Below are 19,477 nucleotides of genomic sequence, written 5' to 3' on the forward strand. Positions count from 1 at the left end.
CAGGCACCTAATGCTAGCACGCTAACCCCAGCTATCCAGAGGCACGACCATTCCCACTTCGTGACCAAGGGCAGACGCCATGGCTGGGAGAGGCCACGCGCACCATCCAGGGTCCCACGTGAGCCAGAAGCAGCGCGTACTGGGACCACACGTCTTGCGCACAGCGCTCCTTGGGCACAGCTTCCCCAGTGGGGCTGGGCTGCAGCTCCTTCACGCTTCTGGGCAGGGGCGGGCGAGGCTGGGCCAGGGCAGCCCAGGTGAGAGGGGACCGCACCCCGAGGGGAAGCGGGAGGCCTCGCTACCGCCTGGCGGGGCAGGAGGCCCAGCCTGGGCTCTGCGCCCTGCTACCGGCTGTATCTGATGCTTCTCCCCTCTGTGGATTCTCAGGGGCCTGAGAGGTGCCTTTGTTCCCAGCTCTGGGGGCCACCAGAAAGCCCGATGAGCTATGTCCCAGGATGGCAGGGCATCTGGGAAACACAGACAGAGCGCGTTCTCTGTCGCCAAGATGACCATGAGCTCCTGGAGGACGTGGCTGCATCTGGTCACTTGCAGATCCTCTGCGACACAGGTGTGGGTAAGACCGCGACCCCAGAGGCCCTGCGGAGTCACCGCAGCAGCCACACTCTGTGGGGGGCCGCACATTTCCAGGAGCTGGAGGCCCTTCCGCCATTCCTAGTTTATGTCTGTCTGCCTCTCTCACCCAAAGGCTGAAAGCTGCAAGTACAGAGTTCGGCCCATCTCAAACGCGTCATATCCCCTCGAGCTGGGCTTCAAGAGCATACTAGATATTTAATGAATAAGTTTTAGCACATTTTAAAGTGAGCAAGTGGAAGTAATCTCCAGACATGAGCTCAGTCTCCTACAAGATACTGGCACTTAACAAGGTGCAAGCTGCGCACGCTACGGGGGAGGGGTGGCTCTGCCGCCGTCACTTCCCCGGCACTTGCCCCTCGGCACGAGGAGCCCTCCTGGGCTTAACCCGCAACATGCCTGTGGTGGCGGGAAAGGAGGAGCGGGCTTCCAGAGTGTGCGTCTCTGGGCGGGGGGCGGGGGGGTGTGTGTGTGGCCGGGGGGTGGACCACAGGAAGCAGACAGCATTAGAAGTGAGGAAGCAACAAGTGAATTAGGGGCACCCCCTGACGGCCCAGTGGTTAGGACGCACGCCCACCACAGGGGACACGGGTCCTGCAGCCCACGCGGCCAAGATAAAAAAGATTCAAACTAAAAAAAGATAACATAAAAAACTTTAAAAAACAAAGTAAAAAAAACCACACACACACAAAGTCCACTGAGAACCTGAGTGAAAACGAGCAGGCCTAGCCCTATCTCCAGCACTCACTGGCGGACAGCTGCCTCCTGACTCGGGGGCTCTCGTCCGTAAGATGAAGACAAAAGGCCAAGCAGTTTTTTGGAAGAAAAAGAAAAGGAGAGCCCCACTGCCTCGTGTGTTACTGTGTCAGACCGAGGCCAGCCCAGCACTCAGTCCCTCCCGGCCCCAGGCTCTCCCAAGGCTACTTGGTAACACAGTTAAGTGTGCAGTGTGAATGCGCCCAAGAAAAGCTGACTGCCGGCTTGGAATGTGCGTCCGACGAAGGGGCCCAGCACTGCAGGCCTAGCGAACCAGGATCCACACGACTGACAGGGCTTGCTGAATGTATTTCCGAATCAGGAAGGTATTTAGGCTGAATTCCAGCTAAGGGTGGGGGACAAGGGTCCATCCAGTGGGACCCTTTCCGGACAGAATGTCGACCCAGGACAGCTGACTGCTGCCGCCCTCCAGCGTCTCCCGTGGAGAAGCCGCAGGCGCCCAAGACGCCTGTCCCGTCTGTTCAGTGCTGTTTGTATCCTGGGCTGAAATTAGCCTTCTGTGAGCTCTACGCCACGTAAAGGACAATTGATTCCCCAGCGACATAGGTGCTTGAGATCCCTCTCAACAACCCTCAACCCCTCCATTACAGTGAGGCTACCAATTAGGCGCGGTCGGTAAACGTGGCAATGTTTACACAACAGCATCTAAACCCAGATGTGGGTGGATAGGCATCCTTTCACAAAGTTGCTCGCGGCTTTCTGCTCTGGCTCCTTTCTGAAATCAGACTGGCAAAATATAGCTTTAAGCTTACAAAGCAAATGATGAACGCAGGCCCTCATTTTTGGCATATCAGGAAAACAGTGGTCACTACAAGACTTGGGCCAACACTTCCGCCCACGAGCTTCCTTGTTGCCTTAGGAACAGGAGGAACAGGTGCCCAAAGGGACAAGCCTGAAGCAGCAGACCTGTTTCCACTGCTGGCCCAGAAGCAAGACGAGGCTGTCACACTCAGAGTGTGACACATTTCAGATAAATCTGGTTTATAAAAACACAGAAAGGCAGGCAACCATGTCGTATTTTCTCAGCTAGAGAACCAGTTATGTACAAGAGCTCCATGAAAGTTTTAAGATGCAACCAGAACGTGGGTCAGGCTGGTACGTGTCCCATAGGAAGAGAAAAGGTTCTCCCGCCTACAGCTTGCACCGCCTCAGACACCGCCCTACGAGAATTTTCTGAGATGTCTTAAAAGCAGGGACAGGTACCAGTCTCTTAGGCTGACAACTTCTTGCAAAATAGTTTTTCTTTTATTCACAGCACAGAGCTGACCGAACAATGTTCTATTTGCTGCAGCTTAGAATCTGACAAAAATCACAAGGCTTTCTTTACACCAGTGGAATCTTCAGGCATGTGATGGCCATGTCTACAGCCACTCAGGACCATGGACCACAACCTAACCCCACCTGCACACCCCCGGGGGGGCTGTAGGGAAAGTCCTGAGCAGAGAGTGGAAAACCACATCACAGATACAACTGCCAGGCCCAGGCCAGTTCCACAGATCCAGACTTTCAGCTCCTGGTACTTGGTCTTAAGACTGTTAGGAAAAACTCCATCCCCTCTACTTCCTAACTTACAGCTTTCCCCTCAACAAAATCGTCACACGTGAGTCCCTTTTGAGAGCGACTTCTGAAGAGCATCATTCGATCTTTTAAACTCATATTCTCCCCCATTTCATAAAAATTGCTTACGTGTGATGTGTTCCAAATGCAATATCCAACTTTGCCTAGGATAAAAAAAGAGGTCAAGTCATTAAAAACAAACAAACAAACCTCAACAATACCGGTATTTATTTAAAACAAAATTAAGAGAGAGATTCAGGTCAATTTTTTTTAAAGTTTTTACTGCCCTCTAGTGGGCAAGCCCTTCATCACCAAGACAGCTTTTACAATAACAGCATCCAGTGAGGCTTATTTAAATACTTTTTTTTTAAGTTACCCAGAATGATTCAATACATACTGCATTTTTAATTACGGTAATTAGAAGCGAGAAGCAGAATTTCTTTAGTTGTCAGAAAACTAGCAAAAAAAATGAGATTTTACGCAAAGTTTTAAAATCAGATATTTGGCTCATACAAGTACATCCAGTAAGTTTTCCAAGCATATTTTAAAGAAACATTGAAAGTGCTGGTGATATGGAGACATGATGATGCTAAAGCAAAAGTTTTCTTGTATTTTTAACACAGCAAGTGTTCAAAGTAAAGATAATACGTTATATCCATTTTCATGTTACAAAATGATAATTTTACAAACCAACTGGGGGGTAGGCAAGGGAGTAAAACATTTTATCTAACATCTGGTATTGCAAGACCTTAATTAAGCAGAATATGCCTCAAGATGAAAAAGTTAAATAGAGACGTCAAAAATGGCTTAGTAGCTAGGAATTCGGTGTATAGACAAGTCCTTTCTTCACAGCTTTGTATAACTTTGGAAAAATACTTGACTCGCTAAACCTGTCTTTCTCCTCTTTGAAATCAGAGCATTGCTAAGAGATTCCGGGAGCTGTCAGGAACAAAGCGGAAGAGCACACTTAAATGGTCAGGAAAAGGAGCCGCATGGGCTAAGCGCTCTGCAAACGGAAGCAAGTGCTGCCGAGGTCGGAGTGCAGCCCGCCCGCCCTCTCCGGACGGCCCGTCGGCCGGGGCAGCGACAGCACACAGGCGATGCTCACGGACAGGTGGCCGCGTCCTCCACCCGCACAATCTCAGGGTTTGGAGTCTCAGAGCAGCGTGCCGGCCTGGCCATGGAAGAGTCGGCAGGAAGGCGTAATTCATGTGCTTGTTGCTGTTAATCGAAGAAGAGATGACCTGCAATCTTGCGTTAGTGTCAGGAGCGCAGCAAAGCGGTCCAGTTCTATTTGCTCCTTTGTGTACATATGCGTGCACAGTCTGTGTGTGTGTGTATAGATACACACGCTCTCTCGGCCTTTACCCCCACAGGTTATCACCACAGAATACCAAGTATAGCTCCCTGTGCGACACAGTGGGCCCTTGCTGGTCCTCTACTTTGTACACAGTAGTTCCAGCAGTCATGTATGGGTGTGAGAGCTGGACCATAAAGAAGGCTGAGTGCGAAAGAACTGATGCTTTTGAACTGCGCTGTTAGAGAAGGCTCTTGAGGGTCCCTTGAACTGCAAGGAGATCAAACCAGTCCATCCTAAAGAAAATCAGTCCCGAATATTCATTGGAAGGACTGATGCTGAAGCTCCAATACTTTGGTCACCTGATGCAAAGAACTGACTCACTGGAAAAGACCCTGATGCTGGGAAAGATTGAAGGCGGGAGAAGAAGGGGATGATAGAGGATGAGATGGTTGGATGGCATCACCGACTCAATGGATGTGAGTCTGAGTAAGCTCCAGGAATCTGTGATGGACAGGGAGGCCTGGTGTCCTGCAGTCCATGGGGTCGCAAAGAGTCAGACACGACTGATCGACTGAACTGAACACAGGTTTGGAAGACTGGGCTTGTTCCGCCCTCTAGTGGCTTCCTTGAAGCACACTACCAAGTCTCCTGAACGTCAGCACCTGTGAGAGAACACTCTGTATTCCCACCGATTTCACTGCTGGCTGTCAGGATCCTGTGTCACCTCGTTTCTGCCCGCTGTAAGTGCTGTGCTACTTCAGGCTGACCCCTGCTGTCTTTGGAGACAAACACAAAGCAGATTTTAGGCAGCTGCTAATCAGAGGAGGATCTTGTGCAGAAGGTGAGCCTAAACAGGATGGTTAAAGAGATGGAATGATTTAAAACTCCAACTGCATAAAGTACAGTGAGTTAAATCACAGGAAAAATGTTGTGAGATGGGTTTAAAATTGATCAGATTGAGATTTCTCACTGTTTTTATCTTTAAAATAATACACATACACACACAGTTAGTATTCTACAGCTGAAGAATGACTGACGCTTCTGAACTGAGGTTTTGGAGAAGACTCTTGAGAGTCCCTTGGCCTGCAAGGAGATCCAACCAGTCCATCCTAAAGGAGATCAGTCCTGGGTGTTCACTGGAAGGACTGATGTTGAAGCTGAAACTCCAACACTTTGGCCACCTCATGTGAAGACCTGATTTGAAAAGACCCTGATGCTGGGAAAGATTGAGGGCAGGAGGAGAAGGGGACAACAGAGGATGAGATGGCTGGATGGCATCACCGACTCGATGGACATGGGTTTGGGTGGACTCTGGAAGTTGGTAATGGACAGGGAGACCTGGCGTGCTACGGCTCATGGGGTGGCAAAGAGTCGGACACGACTGAGCGACTGAACTGAAGAATGATAAAACACCTGGGAGCTGGAATTCTTTAATCTTGTGTGAATGGAAGAAAAAGGACTTTAGAAAGTAAATGGAAAATAAAAAGAATCAGGTTCTATGTGATTTACCCTTGTCTCTGTCTGTACTCCAAGGGCAGAAATCCTGAGTCAACTGCACTAAGCTATTGCCCAGGAGAGAAAAGGGCCATGACGGACTCATTCGTCAAGCTGCTCAGGAATGGACTGGCCTGCCTGCTCAAACAGGAAAAGGTGTACACCCACCAGCCACTTCAGATCCACCACAGCAAGGAAATCATCAGCATCGCTCAATCCCTCGCCACCCCTGCTTCTCACACCAAATGCCGCACAGAAAGGGCCCTTCAGACGTGGAGTCTGAAACAGTGAGTCTGACGGAAACTCTAAGACTCACGCATCGGCCACACTGTATCCCATGTGCTGACTGGAAAGTATCAGGACAAAATTGAGGTCAGGAGGAGAAGAGGGCGACAGAGGACGAGATGGTTGGCTGGCATCAGGTCTGAGCTAACTCTGGGAAACAGTGAAGGACAGGGAAGCCTGGCGTGCTGCAGTCCATGGGGTGGCAAAGCGCTGGACATGACTGAGCGACTCAATAATGACAACAGGAAAGAAGCTGGGCAACAGCCTTCTCTCTGTCTCCTTCCTGCTCGGGTCCCAGGAAACCAAGCCTGCTGTGAGGCCAGTGACTGCCCCTCACGGGACCGGGCCACATGCCCTGTGCAGCTCGCAAAGTAGTTTCTAAGGCTGGGCTTCAATCTACGTCTCTCCGGTATTAAGTGATTCTTGTGAAAAAGAACCAAGGGCAGGACATCCAGGTGGTCCAGTGCTTAAGACTTTGCCTTCCAAAGAAGGGAGTGTGGGTTTGATCCCCGTTTGGAGAGCTAAGATCTCATCGAGCTTCACTGCCTAAAAAAACAGAACATCAACAGAAGCGATACTGTAACAAATTCAGAAGACTTCAAAAATGGTCCACACTAAAAAAAAATCTTTAAAAAGGATCCAAGGGCTGTGGGCAAAATGCCAATGGCAGCTAATGTAAGTCAGGCAGGTGGTCACACTAAAACTACCACTGTGAAGCTGCCCTCACAGACACTGCCACTGAACTGGCTCCAGGGAACCTGCTCCCCGCAGAAACCCCCACTCCCCGAGGGCCATGGACGAAGCAGATGCCAATCAGTGGACTGGCAACTCGGGGAAGGAGAGGGACCCCTGACGCACCGGGTGCAGCGACGAAAGCAAGTGCGGAACCTGGCTGAGAAAACTCGAAGACCTCTGCCACCGACGGGGTCGTGTGACTCCAGAGGGGAAAGCGAGGACCAGGGCGGAAGGCAGGGAAGAAGGTCGCATCACCGCGGCCAGCCACAGCGCCCAGATGCCTGGTGACATGTTGTGTGAAGGCTTTTATTTTTTTTGAGGAGATTAACATTTAAATCAATGAATTGGAGCAGACTCCAGGACACAGTGGAAGACAGAGGAGCCTGGCACGCTACAGTCCACGGGTCACGAAAAGTCAGACACAACTTAGTGACTGAACAACAGCATTTAAATGAGTGCACTGTAAGGAAAGGAGATTACCCTCCAGAATGTTTGTGAGCCTTAGTCAGTCGGTTGAAGTTGTTAAGAGAAAAAAAATAAAAAATAAAAGACTGGTTCCCACAAGGAAAGGGGAATCAGTCTCTAGTCAGTCTTTGGACCCAAACCGTAACATCAAGCTTCTCAAAGTGGCCAATGCTGGACTTGCCAGCCCACACAATCATGTGAGCCAGCTCTTCTGAAGTCAGTGTCTCTGCGAATTCAAACACACACATGTACAACCTAATGGGTTCTGTTTCTCTGGAGACCCTAATTACAGAGAAATTCGGTCAACATAGAGAAAAAGCTTTCAACCACAAGGGCTACCCACGAACAGGACAGGCGACCTCAGGAAGCATTTAAGCCAAAGCTGGACAGACGTCTGTTGGTGACACTGGACAGAGGATTCCTGCGTTAGGAGGGTGGACACACTGAAGGTCCAACTTCCTCCCAGCTCTCAGCCCAAGCGTGCTCGCGAATGGCAGTAAGCAGCTTACCTGGCAGAGGGTGACATTCCCGTAAGGCTTCGCCTCGGCCAGGAGGTGAGCCTTTGCTTCCCGTTTGTCGCCATGCACAAGCAGGACTGGTTTCTTCCTGAAAGGAGATCACAGGTATTTGAAATTCCTCATTCACGAAGCTGGTCTGGTGCCCCATGAAGGAGCGCTGACCACCAACATGGGTGTCCGGCCTGTGTGGTGACGGAGTGCAGGCCAGCACAGGGCAAGTGATCAGTTAACCTTTGCTAAGTGGTTACGTTCACAAGGGGGACCCGTGGCCTGATCCTGAGTCTCTGCAGTGACCCAGAGGGGCCTTGAGTGATTATCTTCTTTGGTCCAAAAGGACGCATTATCAACTCTGTTATTAGATTAAGAGACACACACTTAGTGTTGTTAAGCGTGATGCTCTTTTCTTTCCCTGGTTTTGGACCAAACAGTAGGTCACTTCCTCACTAGCCATCCCTTCACTGAACACCTACTGTGAGTGAGGCCTGCACCACTTGCCCAGGATACAAGAGTGAAAGGGCCCAGGTCCACGCACGCAGATTCACTAGGAGGTAGTTATATTTCAGTGAAACAGAGCCCAATGTGAATCAAAAATGCCCTATTTTTTAATTCAAAAGGACAATATAAAAATATTCTGCAGGAGTACTGTTTACAGTAGCCGAGGTGTGGGAGCAACCTACATGTCCATCGATAGAGGAGTGGATAAAGGAGGTGTGGTGCATGTGTGCAGCGGAGTATCACTCAGCCACGAAGAAGGGTTAATAATGTCACTGGCAGCAACACGGACGGACCTAGAGAGAGTCGTGCTGCGTGAGAAAGCCCGAGGAGGAGAGATAGAGTATGACATCCTTGCATGTGGAACCTAAAAGGAAGCGATACAGATGAACTCACTTACACAACAGAAAGACTCACAGACTCAGAAAAGGAGCTGACAGTTGCTGGAGGCAGGGATGGGGTAGTTAGGGAGCTTGGCAAAGTCATACACACACTGCAATATCCAACACGGATAACAAGGACCGACTGTGTCGCAATGCTGTGTGTCAGCCTGGATGGGACGCCAGTTTGGGGGAGAATGGATACATGTATATGTCTGGCTGAGTCCCTTCACTGCTCACCTGAAACTACCACAACATTATTAGTTGGCTATACCCCAATACAAAATAAGAAGTTTAAAGTTTGAAAAAAAAATCTGCAGTAACAGATTAACAAGGCTTTTAAGAGAACCATGATCTACTCTGGTTAATCTGAAGTGAGATAATCCTTAGAAGTCAATATATTTTTAAAAGCTCGCCCAACAAAACAAAATCTTTTCTCCAACAAGCAATCAAGTAAGATGAGCAACCTCCAGGGTCATCAGGCGTGTGCAGAGCGATGCTCTATCACAGATGAAGGGACCACGCTCCGCTGAACAGAAACGTGACAGAAAGCACTCCCCGGGACTAACCCTAACCCCAACGGCTTCATGCTAGCATGTTCAGGAAAACAAAGAAACACATCTTCTCGGGTGCTTTCTACCTGGAACAGATTTTCTGTTCTGCAACAGGAAAAAGAGTACAGAGAATAATGTAATAGATAATCATGCCTCTACCGTCCAGAAACTTATCAGATCAGTTTTTTTCTTTTTAAAAAAAGATTAAACATTACTGACAAAAACGGTGGTCTTCATTAATCACTTCAAATTGGCATGTGCGGGCTCAGTTGAGTCTGACTCTCTGCGACCCCATGGACTGTAGCCTGCCAGGAACCTCTGTCCATGGGATTCTCCAGGCAAGAATACTGGAGTGGGCTGCCATTTCCTCCTCCAGGGGATCGTCCTGACCCAGGGCCTGAACTGGCCTCGCCTGCACTGGGAGGCAGGTTCTGTCACTGAACCATCAGGGAAGCCTCGCTTCAAATCTATTAGTGTTCAAAAACTGTCACAAAAAGGCTGCATGATGGGTAATTTTACATGTCAACTTCATGGGGCGAAGAGTGCCCAGATAAGACATTGTTTCTGGGTGTGTCTGCAAGGGCGTCTCTGCATACGATGCTCATTTGACCTGGTGGCTCAGGAAAGCAGGCCACCCTCCCTAGTGTGAGCAGGCGTCATCCCGTCCTCTGAGCAGCTTGGAGAGATTTTCTCTCAGATCTGTGGGCACGTACGCTCGGGTGTGTCCAACTCTTTGCAACCCTGTGGACTGCAGCCCGCCAGGCTCCTCTGTCCATGGAATTTTCCAGGCAAGAATACTGCAGTCGGTAGCCACTTCCTTCTCCAGGGCCTCTTCCTGACCAAGGATTGACCCCAAGTCTCCCGCCCTGCAGGTGGATCCGTTACCACTGAACCACCTGGGAAGCCCTGGTTCAAGTCACTGTTATTTTCGTTTTTCCATTACATGCAGCTACAACTAATCTTACATGATACCGCTTTGAGTGTCAAAGCTGCTTGGGAAATTCCAGCATTTCTGTCTACAGATCTTCCCCGGTGGTTCAGATGGTGAAGAATCTGTCTGCAATGCAGGAGACCAGGGTTCAATCCCTGGGTGGGGATACCCTGGAGAAGGGCATGATAACCCACTCCCCTGTTCCTGCCTGGAGAATAACATGGGCAGAGGAGCCTGGTGAGCTACAGCCCATGGGGTCACACAGAGTCGGGCACGCACGCACACACGGGCTATTAACAATGAAAGTTCACACAGTCCGATGTGTTCCATGCAGCATGGACTTTGAGGATCCTGACGACCATTCTCCTGCCTGTGTATCCCTCCACTTTACTTGCTGCCTCGGGATTCTGCCAAGTAGATGTACTGGAAACGGGACAGGGGTCATGTCACCAAGCAATGGGATCTTTCTTTGGTCTGCACTGCCTACCACCTCCATATCTGCATCACGGAAGGCCCCATGACTCCAGCATTAACTTCTGAGCTACAGGAACAATCACCTGTGAAATGAGAGAGACTCAAACCGAAAAAAAAAAAACCAACCAGCATCAAACTGCTAGGTGAGGTGCAGGCTTACTGGTCAAGAACACAGGTAGCAATGACCTTTTCCGTCCTATGAGCATTGGACCTAAAAGTCTTTTATTCAGGTTGAAATTTGTCCTACCCTACTTCTGGACAGAACAGAGGGACATGCTAAAATCTGTATTAAGAAGGCTTGTGATTATTTTAGAATAGATTAAAAAAAAAAGAGGCTGCTTTCCCATTGTAATAACGTTATAAAGATTTCAATAGTTTCAAAAGAAATTTTCAAAGAAAGATGGACAGCAGGTGCCTGAGAAACACAGATCTTGTGTATTCAAGCTCCATTAATTAGAGTTTTGACGTCACCCATCATTCTGCAGAACTCACCTGAACTCTGGTGGATACTGTCTTACAAGCCAGTCCACGTCAAAGCAGTAGTTAAACTAGATGGAAGGAAAGAAAAGACACCATGGGCAATTCAGAAAGCAGTTCCTAGGGAAAACTGTCTAGTTACTGAACTGAAAGGGACTCTAAACTAACCATGAACTACACACAGTGTTATTTGTAAGCCTGGACCATTACGCTGCAGTACTCACAAAGCTGAAACACACGCGGAGGGGAATACATGGCTTAAGGTTCTGAGTCAGCGGGGGAGTGCCTGAGAAAACAGAAAATTATCTCTGCACTTTGGCAGCATTTGTATTTGGCTGGTCAAAAAGTTACTTTGGGTTTTTCCATAATGTAATGAAGGGGCTTCCCTAGTGGCTCAGACGGTAAACAATCTGCCTGCAATTCCAGAGACCCTGGGCTGAGATCCCCTGCAGAAGGGGAATCTCTCAGTTGCAATGTGTGCAATCTATTGAGTTAGGTTTGTAAACAGGTGTCTGGAATTGGACATTCACTACAGGCTTACGACATACATCAGATTACAAGTTCTGGACCAGACTCACCTGTGAGTGTCCTCCCCATGCCTGGGTAATCCCTGGCCCCTCTCCTGAAGCTAACGACTCATCCTAGCCGGGAGAACACACACAAATTCACCCCATGTTCCAGCCAGAGACCAGGATTTCTGCTGCCAACGAGAACGTGAAGCTCCCAGGAAGCCCTGCTTCTTTAGGGCCAAGGACTTGCTCATCTGCTGGAGAGCCTGGCACCGTAAGGTGATTCATCAACACGAAGGGGCCAGGCCTGTCAGGCAGGTGCAATGAAACACGCAGACACACCTACACACGTTACTTTTCCTGGCTTCTCTTTGGAGGGTGTAGGAAATTTCTCGTTTCTTTCTCTAACTCAAATCAAACTTGATGTGGCCCTCACCTCTCTGCGCACACCTCCAGGAGCTGCACCAGAGTCCCGTGAGACTGTCAGCGTGCCAGAGAGAAGTCCCCCGTGGGGGAGTTTCCAGGATGACTTCCTGGCCAGTCAGGAAACCGAGAGTCGGAAGCCCTGGTGAGTGTGCATCCACGTTCCAGGCTGATGGATCCCACACCCGTGGTGCTGGGCGCTGGCCTCCAGCAAGGTACCGTCTCGGGGACCCCGTGCGGGGCTGACCCACGGGGCCCCCTGCTCGTTTTCCTCCAGAGTGGTTTCTGTGTCCCCCTCCCATCCAAAGACCAAACTGGAAACTCACCTGAGCTGAAGAAACAAGTGTCCCAAAGAGAGGAGATAAAATATCTGAGGAGACAAAACATCAAATTCATATTTTTGATAAAAATTACCTAATAATGACCACAAACTGACTTATTAAACAGTCACTGATGAGCAGAATTTGGCTTAGAAAAAGGTGTGCTGAAGAGTTACTATGAGGCTAGACTTTAATGTTCCAGAAAATTCAAGAGAAAATTTACCCGGGCTGATAATATTTATTATGTATCACTATTATTTAACCGAACATAATGGGAAAAAAATCAAGATCTGTAACATTAGAACTGGATGACGAGTCAATTTTAGAACCTGTCAGTGCAAACGATAATGACACACATCCTCCCTTTCTCCAAATCTCTTATTAATTAGAAAACTTTTCTTCAGTTTTCGGGCTGCACGTGACTTGTGGGATCTTAGTTCCCTGATCGGGGACTGAACCCATGCCCTGCAGCGGAGGCAGTGTCTTAGCCACTGGACCAGCAGGGGAGGGAAGCTCTGGAAGCGCCTGTCTTAAAGGGAGAGCTGAACAATCAAAAAGAAATCACGATATGTTGTTTCCCCATTTCCGCCCACTGCAGCCCCTCTTTCTACCTTTCTGAATTATCTGAAATTCCTCTTCCTCCACGAGATCCTCTAAAGAACCTACAATTATGGCCTTTGCTGGTGTGGGAAACTTTAGGAGCAGGCATCTCATGCCAGAATGAAAGCGCAAGTCACTCAGCTGTGTCCAACTCTGCAACCCAGGCCAGAACACTGGGGAGGGCGGCACCCACCCTTCTCCGGGGAATATTCCCAACGTAGGGACAGAGCCCTGGTCTCCTGGGGCAGGTGGATTCTTTACCAGCTGACCCACAAGGGCAGCTGTGATGCCAGAATGCCTGCATTCAAATCCCAGTTCAACCATACTCCTGTGACCTTGGGCAGGTTTATTCAACTTCTCTGCAGACCAGTCACAGATTCAAGGAGGACAACTGTTAACATCTACTCACAAGGCCGCTATGAGAATTAAAGGAGATCACCTACATAACCCACGTAAAAGTTCCTATCATAAATGTTACCTCCCCTTTCTTCGTATCTTGGTGCTAACAGCTAGTGTCATTAGTTTATTATATATACAGAAGTCTTGCATAGCTCTCTATTTCCTGTTTTAATCTCTCTCAGTTGACACTGACATCTATCTTACATTTCCTCAGAGCAGGTAGACATTTGCAGAAAGGAAAAATAAACACCTTGCACAATCAAACTCCTTATAGTATGGAATTAAATACACCAACATTTATACATCACACACAAGATGTATTGACTTGGCCAAAAAGTTTGTTCAGGGATTCCACAGGGTGTTACAGAAAACCCTGAAGGGAATTTTTGGTCAATTACACATTTGATATATGATTACAATACTGTTCACAGTGAACACAACCTGCCCTTGCCTGCGGGCGAGACAGGCGCTGCACGGCACGGGTGCCATGTCTGCTCTGGGTGCCTGCTGTGTGGCTGTGTGAATACGCCGCGCTGGGCTCTTCATGTGTTTCCCCCCAACCCCATTTTCGTTTCTTTTTTCTGAATCCCCAGTTTAAAGGTGAGTAAATTAAAATTTTGAAGAATATTAGGTCCTTTGTTTGCTGAAGCTCCAATATTTTGGCCACATGACTTGAAGAACTGACTTATTGGGAAAGACCCTGCTGCTGGGAGGGATTGGGGGCAGGAGGAGATGGGGACGACAGAGGATGAGGTGGCTGGATGGCATCACCGACTCGATGGACATGAGTCTGAGTGAACTCTGGGATTGGGGATGGACAGGGAGGCCCTCGTGCTGCAGGCCATGGGGTCGCAGAGGGTCAGAACAACAACAAAGGTCCCTGGTCAGTTACCAACACAGCAGGCAAATGCTAAGGCCGGATTCAAGTCTTGTGTCCAGGATTCTGGGGCTCCTGCTGGTCTCTCAAAGGCAAGCCTTGCTTCCTCTCTGCACCCAATACTTGTGACCACAAGTGCAGCGGGGAGCGTGGGGTGTTCCCTCACAGACCCATCCTCCAGACACCAGCTGCCTGTCCTACAACTCAACTCAGTTCTGACAGCATCCACCTGGAGCTGGCATCGGACCCCACAGGTGAAGGGCTACCCCCGCTAAGCCTCACCCACCACCCCTCCCCTTGGGTTTGATCATTTGCGCAGTGCCTCACAGAACTCAGGAAGGCCCTTTATTCACCAGATCACCAGTTTTTTTTTTTAAAAGGATGCAACTTGGGAACAGCCAGAGGAAGACGTGGGCAGGGCAAAGAATGGGGAGGGGCTCCCTTCCAGGCGTACCAGGCCCAGCGCCTCCTGTATACACTAACCTGGAAGCTCCGCGGACCTCTAAAGGGAGGTTTTGGGTTTGCATTTGGTTTTCTTTTTTTTAATGGAGGCCTCATTGCACAGGCAAGACTAATTAAATCACTGGCCACTAGTGATTGACTGGACCCCTCCCCAGAAGTGGGGGTTGGGGCTGAAAGTTCCAACTTTAACCACTCTTTGGTTCCCCAGGCAACCAGCCCTTTACCCTCCACCATTCCTAGGGGCATTCCAAAAGTCTCTGCATTAAAATAAACAGGTGTGGTTGAAAGGGGCTCCTTATGCATAACAAAATATACTCCTTTCACCTTTAATTACTTTGGAGCTATTTCAGGTACCTGGGACAAAAAAAAACAAAAACAAAAACAAAAAACCACACCCAACTATAACCAGTGGGAAGACCAAATGTCTGTATATATCACAATATCACACAGATGTTCCCTGCAGACAGAAACCAAAGACCAGAGCACTCTTGTTTTCACCCAGAACCAAACCCAGGCTTTCACACAGTGGTCCTCAAACTTGCTCAGGCAACAGAATCCCCCGAAGGGCTCGTGAAAGCAGATGGCAGGGCCGGGCTCCCAGAGTCTGATACAAGGGATCTGGAGGGGAGGCTGAGAACTGGCACTTTAATAAGCTCCAGGGGATGCTGACGCTCTGGTCCAAAGGAACTACTGCTGTCAGTTACTGGCTACTTTCCTGATAAAGTGTTACTGGATCAAGTTTGACCTTAACTTTACAAGTGAAGCAACCCTAAGCACTGTCTGAAGGCTTCCACTAGGGCGGTGCACAGCTGTGGTCCCTAACCCTTTGGGCATCAGGGACTGAGTCTGTGGAAGACAATCTCTCCGCGGACTGGAGCGGGGGAGCGTTTCCAGATGAGTCAAGCGCGTGGCATTCACTGTGCGCTTTACTTCTACTGTTATGACATCAGCTCCACCGCAAATCATCAGCCATTAGATTTTGGAGGTTGGGGACCCCTGATCTACTGAGCTGTGGGAAGCAGCCACTGGTTTCCTGACCTAAGGAAACAGTTTGCTGTCAAACAAATCCATCTGCCTGTCAAAATGGTTATTTTCCCCAGAGTGGTTCAGAAGTGTTCTTGGAGGTCCTTCCTAGGCGGTCCTCCCGTTTAACCAAGGGGGAGCCCCCTCAGCGCAGAGTGAGGGCTCCCGTTCCCCAGCCTCACTCACCCTTGATGTGGAGGGCTCCCGTGTTATACTTGGGCTTAATCCCGGAGACTCTCGTGAGGTAGAACTGGAAGGGGTTCCCTTTATCCAGCAAGTCCCAGATGTCCTGGCCTTCCCCTGACATTTCCTGCTCATCTTCCTCCTCTGGGAGCCCACGGCTGGTGGGGGGGCCGTGAGGCCCAGCGCCCCGAGCCGCGCGGTCCCTGGGAGAAGGGGGGCCTTTCTCCTCTTTCACCCGTGGGTCCTTCGCCTGCTCCTGCTGCCGCTCTGGAGGCAGCTCGTCCTCACTGCTGGACAGACACCAGCCCAGGTCCTCCTGGGACCCGCTCTTCTGTCTTTTGCAAGGCGAAGCTTCTGAAGCTGAGTCTGTGCTGCTGAATTTCACAGGCTCCAGCTTCCTCTTGTGGGCGGCTTTCCGAGCCTCGGAGCAGGTGTACTTCGGCTGCCCGGCGGCCCCCTGCCCAGTGTCGGGGAGGAGAGAGGCAGATGGCTTGTCCGGCTGCGGCTTCTCCTCCTCACTTTCATCACTACTGGATATTGTCCACTTCCCATAATTGCCTTCCTGGGACATCATGCTTCTGGAAAAGAAAGGCAGAAATCTGTTGTTTCCCATTCACCAGTTCCCAGGTGGAGCTAATGGTAAAGAACACGCCTGCCAATGCAGGAGACATAAGAGAGAAAAAAAAGTGGGATTCGATCCCTGGGTCGGGAAGACCCCCCGGAGGAGGGCAGGGCAACCCACTGCAGTATTCTCCCCTGGAGGATTCCACGGACAGAGGAGACGGCGGGCTCCAGTCCACAGGGCCGCACAGACGCTGGCACACTCACTCTCTCGCTCTCAAGTTCCATGTCCTGAGCTTTTAGGACACATGTTTAGCTAGCACACCTGACACTACCAGCTGCTGAGCTGTTTACACTAACATCAGCTGCTGGGTGGGTGTTCAGGGCACACGAGCAGAACCTACCACGAGAACCTGGCAAGAAGGTGACAGCGGAAACCCCGCTCACCTTCTCCTCTCCTTCCGTCCTTCCACCTGGATCTTGATCTTAAATGCCTGGGTGGTGTCTGGCACAGCACAGGTCTAACATCACTCTCTGGGTAACTGAAGGCACTAGAATCAGAACTGCAACCCACGTGCGCTGACTCTAAGATCTGACATCATTTGGGTCATCAAAGTACAGTGTTTCCCAAAGTGGAGATGACTGGGGCCTGACATTAACCTCGCATTATGAAACTGCCTCTCTTCTCCATTCCTATCCAATCCCTCAGCTTAATCAAGGAGGTTGTTTGTAGAAATGTCTTTAATCCTGCTTTTGAAAAAACAACAGGCTTTGGGCTGTTCTGCAGGCACCAGCAACACTTCGGTTTAACGTGAGCAGGAGGTATCTAACGGCTCCATGACAGTCACAGTAGAGTTTACTTCTTACAGACAGTGTTTCTGTAAAAGTGGGTTCAAATAAAGACATTAAGCAAATAGAAGCATAGCTGTTGAGAGTAAGACAAAACTGGGGACGTAACCAACCACATTAATGAAATTCGGCAAACACCGCATTAAGCTACTGTGCCAAGGAGGGCAGAAATCTAAAGAAACTCTACTACCAAATGCCAACTTGCATCAGTGTCTATTAGATACTAAAAAAAAAACTGTGAATGCGAAGGTATACTCCTCTTAAAGCTGCTAGCTCCTCCTCTCCCACTACCATCCCGGCCCCAGCTGGGCTATTTGTTTCACACTTCCAGCTGCTTCTCATAGAGCTTGCAAGCCATCAGGAGGGCATGGGAATCAATCTCACCTGAGGCCAGATGTGGCCAGTGGTGGGCAGATCTGGACTCCAAATCAAATCCGGTCATTACTAGGTGGTAAATATGCACTTGGTCAGGTTACCTAACTGCTCAGCCTCACTTTTCTCCTCTGGAAATGGGTATCAGATCTACCTCCCAGAGTTTGTTTGTCCAGAAAATATTTATTGAGCAGTTTCTATGTGTCAAGCTCTGGGAATAAGAAATTAATAGCATAAACAGCTTCCGCCTTAGGAAAGCTTATACTTCAGGGAGAAAGAGACTGACAGGGACAAAAACAGCCAAGAAGACCAAGATATCTTTACAAATATTCATTATATTTTTCTCATATCATAGGTATGAGAAAGTAACACAGATGCCTTTACCTTATAATATCCTGAACTTAACACTTAACTGAGCGCCAAAAGAAGAAAAGGAAACAGCCAAATAAAGTGGTGGTGGGAAAGAAGAATATTCCAAGTGAAAGGACCCAACCTGCAAAGGCCAGGCCAGAAGAAGGCTGCAGTTAACTCCAGAAAACAGACGCGGAGCTGGGGAAGAAGACAGGGAGGTGGTCCAAGATGAAGGGGGATGGCGGGAATAAGGAGTCAAGTTACAGACCCTGGACTTTAAGAAGAGCAGGGCTACACTCCTGGATTCTAAGAACAGCACGGCTACACTGGAGGGGAGCACCTTTTAATAAGCAGGGGAGAACCTTGTCCGATTTACTTCTAAAATATTCGGCTCCCTACAACTCTGCATCCCAACATTCTCTGGTAGGAGAAGGGGACGACAGAGGATGAGATGGTTGGATGGCATCACCGACTCAATGGACCTGATTTGAGCAAACTCTGGGAGCTGGTGAAGGACGGGGAAGCCTGGCTGCTGCTGGCCATGGGTCTGAGAGAGATGGACGCGACTGAGAGGCTGAAGAACAGCAGCTCTGTCCGGAGAATGGTCTGGAGGGAGACAGGAGGGGAGGGAGGCGGCTCCTGCGGGGACCCCGGGGGCTGGAGAAGGCGGAGGGGAGGCAGCGCAGGGCGCTGAGGCGCAGGTACACGGAAAAAGAAAGAACAGCCGCTAACTCTCCCCTGCGTTTGCCTCGGGCCGGGCACAGCTCTGCCGCGCGCCCCCCTCACCTCACGCTCGCAAGTCCCACCGCTGGAAGCAGCACGACGGCTCCCTCGGACCGGGAACAGCAGAGTGAGCGCCCGGCGCGCTCGCGGATTCTCGAGGCCGCCCGTCCACCGAGAGGCCGGAGTACGAACCCGCGGAGGAGAGCGCCGGCGGGCTCCGGTCCCCCCAGGGCAGGCGGCCGAGGCCCGGGAGGGCCCTACCTGGGCGCTCCGCTGCCCTCCGGACCCGCCTGCAAGCCCGCTGGCCCGTGGGGATGCGCCGTACCCGGGCTTCCCGCGCACCCGGCCGGGATGAGGAGAGGCTCAGCGCTGCCCCCGCGGCCTCCACGCGCGCAGCCCTCGAAGCCCCCGCGCGTGCGGCCGCCCGGGACCCCGCCCCGCCCACCCCGCGCTCGCGCATGCGCATGCGCGCGATTCAAACCCTCCGGCCCGGCGCGCGCCGCGTGGCCCCGCCCCTGCCCCTTCCGGGACGCGTGCCGCTGGGTCCTAAAGCCCGCCGGGTCACCTGGGGACCGCCGCGGGCCCCTCCAGAGAGGGGAGGCGAGGAGTCCCGGCCGCCTTTAGCTGTCCTCTCGCCGCCTGGCCACGGCTGCCAAAAGCGGGAGAGAGGAAGAGAAGTTTCCCTCTTTCCTCATAGCTGATCAGCAAAACGCATCCTCTTTGCGGGGGATCTCCTAATTTCAGGCTCCCGGAGCTCGAGGCAGCGGGGGTTGGGGGGGGGGTTCTTTTCAAAGG

The 19,477-nt window shown here is 50.5% G+C and overlaps 1 protein-coding gene across 6 annotated transcripts in view; it reads right to left on the reverse strand.

The window, feature by feature from the left end:
• The window catches only part of TDP1 (tyrosyl-DNA phosphodiesterase 1), a 72,945-nt gene extending 53,829 nt beyond the window's left edge, over positions 1 to 19,116 (reverse strand). For 4 of the 6 annotated variants that reach the window (XR_001918634.1, XM_018053850.1, XM_018053851.1 and 1 more), the window contains exons 1-6: positions 18,746 to 19,116; positions 15,830 to 16,404; positions 12,289 to 12,332; positions 11,046 to 11,101; positions 7,714 to 7,810; positions 3,055 to 3,089 (exon numbers count right to left, since the gene is read on the reverse strand). Coding sequence is in view for 5 of the 6 variants with exons in the window: in XM_018053850.1 (XP_017909339.1) it covers positions 3,055 to 3,089; positions 7,714 to 7,810; positions 11,046 to 11,101; positions 12,289 to 12,332; positions 15,830 to 16,400 (803 nt within the window). In the remaining variant the exon portion in view is untranslated. The remainder of the gene's footprint in view (positions 1 to 3,054; positions 3,090 to 7,713; positions 7,811 to 11,045; positions 11,102 to 12,288; positions 12,333 to 15,829; positions 16,405 to 18,745) is intronic. The other 2 variants (XM_018053849.1, XM_018053848.1) reach the window with 2 other exon arrangements.

Source organism: Capra hircus, chromosome 10 (assembly GCF_001704415.2).
Source record: "Capra hircus breed San Clemente chromosome 10, ASM170441v1, whole genome shotgun sequence".
NCBI classification, from domain to species: domain Eukaryota; kingdom Metazoa; phylum Chordata; class Mammalia; order Artiodactyla; family Bovidae; genus Capra; species Capra hircus.